The sequence below is a fragment of the Brassica oleracea genome, chromosome C5 (genome assembly GCF_000695525.1).
Source record: "Brassica oleracea var. oleracea cultivar TO1000 chromosome C5, BOL, whole genome shotgun sequence".
NCBI lineage: Eukaryota > Viridiplantae > Streptophyta > Magnoliopsida > Brassicales > Brassicaceae > Brassica > Brassica oleracea.
Window position 1 is genome coordinate 7,960,070 of NC_027752.1, and position 8,885 is coordinate 7,968,954.

At 33.8% G+C, this 8,885-nt stretch overlaps 2 protein-coding genes across 4 annotated transcripts in view; one reads left to right on the forward strand and one right to left on the reverse strand.

Annotated features, from left to right (window-relative positions):
- Nucleotides 1-2,001, reverse strand: part of LOC106295610 (LOB domain-containing protein 3-like) — a 3,147-nt gene extending 1,146 nt beyond the window's left edge. The window contains exon 1 of the mRNA XM_013731556.1: nt 1,761-2,001. Within this exon, the coding sequence (XP_013587010.1) occupies nt 1,761-1,937 (177 nt within the window). The 5' untranslated portion in view covers nt 1,938-2,001. The remainder of the gene's footprint in view (nt 1-1,760) is intronic.
- Nucleotides 2,002-3,441: 1,440 nt separating this feature from the next.
- Nucleotides 3,442-8,837, forward strand: LOC106295608 (molybdenum cofactor sulfurase). Of its 3 annotated transcripts, none has more exons than XM_013731552.1 (21): nt 3,442-3,668; nt 4,117-4,215; nt 4,451-4,509; nt 4,602-4,920; nt 5,034-5,160; nt 5,238-5,343; nt 5,430-5,475; nt 5,704-5,742; nt 5,812-5,968; nt 6,145-6,247; nt 6,388-6,522; nt 6,670-6,747; nt 6,841-6,942; nt 7,084-7,183; nt 7,266-7,376; nt 7,487-7,551; nt 7,636-7,787; nt 7,872-8,104; nt 8,188-8,321; nt 8,409-8,519; nt 8,620-8,837. In XM_013731552.1, exons 1-21 carry the CDS (start codon nt 3,515-3,517, stop codon nt 8,716-8,718), a joined length of 2,529 nt encoding a protein of 842 aa, XP_013587006.1. In that variant the 5' UTR covers nt 3,442-3,514; the 3' UTR covers nt 8,719-8,837. The 3 variants fall into 3 exon arrangements, with proteins under 3 accessions (XP_013587006.1, XP_013587007.1, XP_013587008.1); XM_013731553.1 differs by having other exon boundaries at nt 8,191-8,321; XM_013731554.1 differs by having other exon boundaries at nt 6,388-6,504.
- The last annotated feature ends 48 nt before the right edge of the window (nt 8,838-8,885 follow it).

Here is an 8,885-nt window from a genome sequence, read left to right on the forward strand (position 1 = left end):
AGTGCTATTTTTGTGACTTTTGACCTTGAGTGCTAGTTTGGGAACATAAAATTGATTTAGTGCTATTTTTGTCTTTTTCTCTTTAATAAATGACTAAATGTTTGGTCTTCTTGAGTCTAATATTGCACTTTCATAAGTTTTTGTCAAACTCGTGCAAGGATGCAGAGAGTGAAACCATGTAATTTTAGGATTTAATGGTCTTGCTCAGATAAATATTTGATGGTGTTTTTAGAAACTTTCAATGATGACTATCAAATGATATTGCACTACATGTGATGCCTTTATGTAATACAGTAATAACTATATGGTTGAAACACATGGTGAGTTTGTTTGTTTGTAATGATTTTGCAAAGACAAATATATTAACAGTAGAAAACAGTAAGCAGTCGCTTTTATATACATAAATTATTCACCGCGTGATAAATTAGTCATACGATAACAAGAAAATAATGCATGATTTTGCCTTTTAACGTGACATGTAATATAGACTTTTGTTAGAAACTAGAAAGTGACTTCCTCGCTATTCTTACACGCGGTTTCAATACTTTCCGAAGATATAAAATACTTATAAAAAGCAAATATGAGTATGACATTGACAAGATCAAAAACATATATACAAATTAATAAAATCACAACTAATCGAGAATTAAAAACAAATTAAAGGGTTTAATACGCATGAATGATCATCCAAACTGATCTAAAATGTAAATGATTTCATGACAGTACTATATAAGCCGTTTCTTTTCAAAGCAGCTTATACTCTAGAAGGCCAACTCCAATGAAATACCAAAACACTAAATTTGGTATAATTTCATTTCTAATGAAACACCAAAAATAATACAATCTCACCAAATTTGGGGTAAAGTGAATAATGTTATACCAATTTTTTTTCTTTCTAAATGTTATACCAAATTTGGTGTAACTCTATTCATCACACCAAATACTAAAATAAAATATTTATTACTTTTCATTTAGTTATAGATATATTAGTATTATTAATTAGTTTTAACTTATAGTTAAAATGAATATATCATAATATATTAATATATTATATTTGTTTTATTTTAATATACTAAAACATTAAACTAATATTGTATTTATATTTTTAATTAATAATATAATTAAATAAGTTATCAGTTACATCAGTAACAAAATAAAAATGTTTTTCCTTTTAAATGTATAAATTTTAAATTTAGACTAATTTTAAATAAAATAAATAAAGTATACAAATTAATTAAAATAAAAATAACATATATGAATAAAAAAAGATAAAATTACTAAATTTTAATAAATAAATATAAACTTATATGTGATAACTGATAAATATAATTAATCATAAATTACTAATGTATTAAATTATCAAGATTAAAAAATTAGTAATATAAAATATTGTTTTGGTGTAGAATTTGGTTCAATAGTTGGAGATGAAAAATAAAATTTAACATCAAAATACTAAATTTGGTATAATTTCAACATAAAAAATTTGATGTTGTAGTTGGAGATGCCCTGATGTCTAGACTGCCACTTAAACTCACACAATGGTACAATTGCATCAGAAAGGAACCATAAGTTACAAGCCCTAGTCAGTTTTTGGGTCAAACAGTCAGATTATATATACATGTTTAAACAATAATGCCCTTTTCTCAGTACAAGTATGTTTTTTTTTTTTGAACATTGCAGTACAAGTATGTTTCATAGTTATATATATCCGGTCATAAATATAATATCAAAATGGACAAAATAGAGAGGTGAATTTTCACCTGCAACATCTTACTGACATTACTAGCACCGAAAATCTTATGGACAATGGCAAACTTGTAAGGCTCTTTAGCCGGGAAATATGGAGCAAAGACGCAGTCTTCCACACATTTTCGCCGGAGAAGCTTACACGCGGCACAAGGCGACACTGCTCCGTGACTGTGACCGTTACGTCTCATTTAGGAGAAACAGTTTTTGAGACTTGAAAGCAAAATGATCAAGAGGAGAAGAAGGAATTTAGAGAATAAGCAGTGAGTCTGTTTTTATAGAGAAGAAGAGAAAGTGAGACATGAAATCTTCTTGTGGGTCCAACCCTAAAGTAATAAGTCATTAGATTTGCTTTGTTTGGACAAAAAATCATCCCATCTCTATGCCTTAAGATTTCCATGGCCCACCTGGAAAATTTCTCACAAGTTTTTTATATGTATGTTTACGTTGAAATCTTTTCTTTTTTGTTTTGTTTGTATATCGAATTGAATACTATACAATTAGTCTTTTGACTCTTCTCTATAGTTTCTTGCAAGTTGAAGCAACATGGCTTCTCTATTTACTTCTTGTTTTTGTCGTGTATGGGATTGTCACTTCTTAGTGAATCAAGATATAGTTTTCTTTATAATCATATGATATCGTTTTGATACGATTTCTGATGCTGTATATCTGCTGATGTTAGTTGCGAGTTACTCAAGTAAATACAATTTGTCTTACAATAATATTAAAATTTGATTGCTTAACAGTTGACACATCGATTAATCAACAAGAAAGACGGCATTTTAACGTATATCTTTTTTTTTTTGACAACCAACGTATATCTATATGAGAAGATATCATGTAAGATACCATGTAAGATAGGAAACTCTGTATCCAATATCATTATATATGAGAAGAATATATATAGTACATAGAAGAAATGTTCTAGAGAGAATATCTAGTGTATCTACAAGATACATAATATTTAAACCGTATATACTCTAACATAATAAAAATATTTTACAGTTTTATAAACTTTAAACAGTAGTTTGATCTCTCAAATCATATATATCATATATGTATCAACAACAATAAGATCAAAAAAGGATGAACAGTTAATCAATCATAATAACTACTAAAAGAAAGAGATCGTTTGGTGACAAAATTAAATATACATTCACGCTCATGCAGTTAATAGTTGGTGTTCTTGGTCGGTTGTTATAACTCATACCATCAGAAAATAAAATACTTGAAAACGATTATAACAACTGAGAAAAAATCAAATAATTGGCTATAGTTTTTTTTTTCCTTTGGGGTGTAAGCGATCATAACTATTGTACAGGCAAAATAAATATTTTATTTAATAATTTCGTGATATAGATGTTCATTTTTATTAATGTTTCAATTTGAAGATTTTGTTTTATTATCGTTGGCAGGAATTAAAAAGAATCTGGAAGAAAGAAAAACAATCAAAAAGTTAGGAAAATGATTTGGAGCAAATGTTAGTAAATGGGTAGGTAATTAGTTGGTCCACTGGTCTAGTCAACATTCAAGAGTTAATGTAAATGGGCTTTCAGTATTGGGCTACAAGTTAACAGGCTTTCCATTTACAGGTTTTAGTTTTAGCTGCTTTCTATATTTCCATTTTTTCTATATTACATAAAAAAAAATACAAAAGAGGAAAGAGCAAATTAGCTGAATATACTAAAAGAGCAAAATATATTTTATTTTAAAAAAGCCGGGAATCACCGGCGTTGTTTTTTCGTCGACGATTTTTCTGAGATTAAACATGGAAAGAGAGATAGAGAGAGAGAGAGATTCCATCTCGAAGATTATCGCCATGGAAGAATTTCTAAAGGAGTTTGGAGATTATTATGGATACCCAGATGGTCCTAAGAGCATCACTGAGATCCGCGAGACTGAGTTCAAGAGATTAGACCAAGGTTTTGTTACTAATCTTCTCGTTTTCCTTCTGTTCCTTGAATCTTGTATGAGTTCTTCTCAAGAAACTTCGAAAAATCGAAGCTTTTGAGGTGAAATTCCGAAATTGAACAGCTAAACAAACTACTTGAGAGTTTCGAAATGAATTGAGTTTGTGTTTGGTCGGTGGAAAATTCGGCATTAGTTACTAGAACTTAGGTTATGTACGTAATCAATGAGATTTATTATCTGGGCGTGGAGACTTAGAACCATTGGTGATTTACTACACTGATCAATCAGTGCTCGTATAAACATTTCAGATATTGTTTAGAATGAATCAAACTTTGTTAATGTATTTTTTTGGTATTATAAGAATTCTCCTTCCAGTATAATGTTTATGCTTTATCAGTTTTGTTGTTTAAACTTCTGGGTTTTGAAGCTTGAGCTTAAAAGTTCCTGTGGTATGTGCAGGTGTTGTGTATTTGGATCATGCTGGTTCTACTTTGTATTCTGAGTTGCAGATGGAAAATATATTCAACGACTTTACAAGCAGTGTTTATGGAAATCCACGTATCCTCATCTTTTGGACCTCATAAGCGATGTTTTACATTTCGTTTTACTAGATGAGATGGCAGATCCTAGTCGGCTCTGAATCTCAGATTTTGCATTTCTTTGATTAGTTTGTGACTTAAGGATTGTGAAACTATGATGTTTATTAGTGAGAAAGAACCATGTTAGTATGGATAGTAAAATTTCCTTTTTTTTTTTTTTTGTTTCTGAAAGGGGTTCCTTAATAGTGATTTAGATAGTCAAAGTGATATCAGTTCAACGACCAGTGAAATTATAGCTGATGCTCGGCGTCAGGTACAACTTTCGTAACATTTCTTGAGCTGTTATCCATAGAATATTGGAGAATTTTTGTTTTGTAATGTATCTGCATTGCACACTGGAGTCAGGTACTTGAATACTTCAATGCATCTCCTGAAGACTACAGCTGCGTATTCACGTCCGGAGCCACAGCAGCGCTGAAGATTGTCGGGGAGACATTTCCGTGGACTCAGGACAGCAATTTTGTGTATACCATGGAGAACCACAACAGTGTACTTGGTATTAGGGAATATGCGTTGGGTAAAGGTGCTTCAGCATGTGCAGTGGATATTGAAGAGGCAGCTAACCAGCCTGGTCAGCTAGCAAGTTCAGGACCATTTATCAAGGTAAAGCCTCGTGCTGTGCAGACGAGAAACACTTCTAAACTCCAAAACGAAGAGTCAAGAGGTACGTTTGCTCGTAGAATCTTCTCTTTGTTCTTTCATCCTGAATAAAGTCTGTTCAAGATGTAGCGTGTCTCATCTTATCCTGTGTATCTCGTTTTTTTTTTATATTTACAGGAGATGCCTGTAATCTATTTGCCTTCCCTTCGGAGTGCAATTTTACCGGCTTGAGGTTCAACCTCGATCTGGTGAACTTGATTAAAGAAAATAATGAAGCTATCCTAGAAGGCACTCCCTTTGCCAAGTACGTACCGTCTTACACTCTCCCTTCCTCTCTTTTTATTTTTACTTGCATCTGGCTTATTATGCCCTTGTTATTAGGAGCAAACGGTGGATGGTTTTGATTGATGCTGCAAAAGGCTGTGCTACACAACCACCTAATTTATCGGAGTTCCCTGCAGATTTTGTTGTTTTGTCATTCTACAAGGTATCTCCTTCAATTTTTCTAATAATAAAGAGTTAGATCTTTAGTTTTCAGATTTTAACTTTCTTGTTTTCACTGTTCTCATGAAGTTGTTTGGTTATCCTACTGGGCTTGGTGCTCTCCTTGTACGGAATGGTGCGTAATTGTTCCTTAGGTTCATCTTCTTATGTGTGTCTTCATAAATGCGACTGTAGTTCAGAAACAACTCAGACAAAGCAGTTATGTTGTTAAGATCTCCCCGTATTGTTTTCATTTTATTGTTCTTTCTTTTCAGACTCAAGCAAGATCTACTTGTACTGTATGCTGAAACAAAGATTGCAAATACTGGTTTTCTGACATGATGCTTTTCTCTTTAATCTACAGATGCTGCCAAATTGCTTAAAAAGACTTACTTCAGTGGAGGTATGCATCTCATTTGGTTGTGTGAAATGGTTAACTTAGTATGCCATTTGATGAACATAATACTTACAGGAACGGTTGCTGCTGCAATTGCTGACATTGACTTTGTTAAAAAAAGAGAAAGGGTGGAGGAGTTTTTTGAGGATGGTTCTGCTTCGTTCTTGAGCATAGCAGCCATCCGCCATGGCTTCAGATTACTCAAGTCCCTTACTACTTCAGCAATTTGGATGTGAGTAGAACTTGTGCTTACCTTTGAAAATTGACTATAAATTCTCTTCTCTATAGAAGATCATCTAGTTGGTCGTTTCTAATCATTGTTTGAAATTTGTAGAACTTTAAAAAGTTCCCTCCAAACCATCTGCTAGTGTATTAAAGCTAAAGCTGTCTTCTGAATCTATTTCCCAGGCACACAACATCACTTTCCATGTACGTGAAGAAGAAACTTCAGGCATTAAGACATGGAAACGGAGCTGGTGTATGTGTTCTGTATGGCAGCGAAAATCTGAACGTAAGCGCTTTCATAATAAAAGAGAGATTTCTCGTTTCACATAATTTATCAATCCTATGGCTTTCATTTATTTGGTGAAAAAATGCTTCAATAAAAAGAAAGCAATAGTATCTGATTCATTCTAATTTTTATTTTTATAGTTATCTTCACATAAATCAGGCCCAACGGTTACATTCAACTTGAAGAGACCTGATGGCTCTTGGTTTGGCTACCTGGAGGTGGAAAAGCTTGCTTCTCTATCTGGAATTCAGTTACGGGTATATTTTGCAAACACAGTTCAGTTTTTTTTCCCTCTCTTTGAATTCTTCTACCTACCTGAAAACAGAAGAGAAGTTACTTGAGTAAGATGAGGGTTTTGCATATCTTTGGCAATGTGTAATCTTTGCATTGAGTTACTTGATGCGGAATTCATTTTGGTGTAGACAGGATGCTTCTGCAATCCTGGTGCATGTGCAAAGTATCTCGACTTGTCGCATTCTGATTTACTGTCTAATGTTGAGGTACAATTGTTCTCTTTTTGCTTATCATTCTTCTTACTGGCTTTGGAGTTACCAGATCAGGACTTGAACCTGACATCTTTTATTTTAACCCAGGCTGGGCATGTTTGCTGGGATGACAATGATGTGATAAACGGAAAACCAACAGGAGCTGTTAGAGTTTCGTTTGGTTATATGTCAACCTTTGAAGAGGCCAAGGTATATATATATATATAGGTTCCTTTATTTAGCTTTTCCTCAGTTCCATTTGTGCGAGGCTGTAGAATTTTATTTGAACAAATCTCATTTTCTACTCTTCTGCTGTTGTTACCTAATTTGAAGTCTATGCTTGGTTGACAGAAATTTATTGATTTTATCGTAAGTTCATTTGTTTCACCTCCAACGAAGATTGGGAATGGAATTGCCGTCAATGGAAGGTTTGCTCAACTTTCTAGTGAAGGTATTAGCTTTAATCTTTTAAGGTATTAGCCACACTTATGGTGTCTGAATCAAAGGCTCCCGCTTTTTGTTGGTACACACAGAACTTGAAAGTAAAGAATCCAATCCAGGCTACTACCTTAAATCAGTTACCATATATCCAATCAAGTCATGTGCTGGATTTTCTGTAAATCGTTGGCCGCTTTGCAGAACAGGTATCTTAATCCAGTATTGATTTTCTTGCAATTATATTAGTGGTTGGCCTGGTGACCTCTTTGACGTTTGTGATTGACTTGTGTGTTTATGTTTGAAAAATACTAATAAGGCCTGTTGCATGATCGGGAATGGATGATTCAGGGTCTGACGGGTGAACTTATTACCCAAAAGAAGGTACTAGAGCATCTTCTAACTTGAATCTCTATTATCTACATATCTGTCAGCAAAGATTTTGATTCTGTTGGGAATGCCTTCTAGGTGCCTGAGATGTCTCTTATTAGCACCTTTATCGACCTGGAGGAAGGACTATTGGTTGTAGAATCGTCTCGCTGCAAAGACAAGTTGTACATCAAAATCAAGTCTAATTCATATAATCCAAGGAGCGATAAATTCGATGCACATGACAACATGTATGCTTTGCTTCATCTTCCTCACGTATAATGTCTTACTTAAACTGCCTTTTTGATTAATCTAACTATAACTTTGTGGCGCAGACTCGAAAATCACAACGAGGAAACAAGAATCAATTGTTGGTTCACCAATGCCATTGGTCGGCAATGCAAGTTGTTACAGTACTCTAGCTCTACTTCCAAACACTGCTTGAACAGAAACAAGAGTCCTGGGTTGTGCAGAGTTTTGGAAAGCAATATCAACTTTGCTAACGAAGCTCAGTTCTTGTTGATCTCCGAGGAGAGTGTTGCTGATCTGAACATAAGATTAGAAGCAAGTACGTTTATCATCTCCTTTTTTAATCTTATGTCTTATTATTCCTTATTCGCTCTTGGTTTGATACAACTGATTTGGTTGCAGAAGGCAAGGATTCCAACCGAGATCTTGAGAAACTAAATCCACATAGGTTTAGACCAAATCTGGTTATAGCCGGAGGTGAACCATACGCAGAAGATAAATGGAGAACTCTCAAGATAGGAGACGGTAGTTTCACGGTAAGTCCATGGACCCGTTTAACACTTGATTCGTGATCATATTGTACAAATGGTCACAGTTTTTTTGTGTGGTGTGTTTTCTCTCAGTCGTTGGGCGGTTGTAATCGGTGCCAGATGATAAACATAAGTAACGAAAGTGGACAAGTGAAGAAATCCAACGAGCCCTTGACAACATTAGCTTCATATAGGAGAGTAAAGGTTAAACATTCTTGATCCATCTTTTCTCCATGAAGAAAAAGAAAATAATATTTGATAATTGTTAAGGTAACGAAATGATGGTCTTTTCATTTGGATTCAGGGAAAGATCTTGTTTGGAACTCTTCTGAGATATGAGCATGATGCAAAAGTGGAGTCTTGGATTCGAGTTGGGGAAGCAGTAAATCCAGATAGAGAATAGGTTCAAGCTTGAACCTTCATTCATGTGTGTGTGTGTGTGTATACCAATAATTGCATAAAAAAACTAGAAAACCACAGGAAGACAACATGCATTTCAGAAAATATGTTACTTGATTTGTATACCCATTGTATGTTCAACATTCTAAAAAAAAAAAAAAAAAAAAATCC

Bases quoted from the DNA above. Each gene is read 5' to 3' on its own strand.
- LOC106295608 (XM_013731552.1), top strand. From the start codon at position 3,515: ATGGAAAGAGAGATAGAGAGAGAGAGAGATTCCATCTCGAAGATTATC. The intron at 6,748-6,840 runs GTACAATTGTTC...ATTTTAACCCAG, and splicing joins ATTTACTGTCTAATGTTGAG to GCTGGGCATGTTTGCTGGGA. The intron at 8,520-8,619 runs GTTAAACATTCT...ATTTGGATTCAG, and splicing joins CTTCATATAGGAGAGTAAAG to GGAAAGATCTTGTTTGGAAC.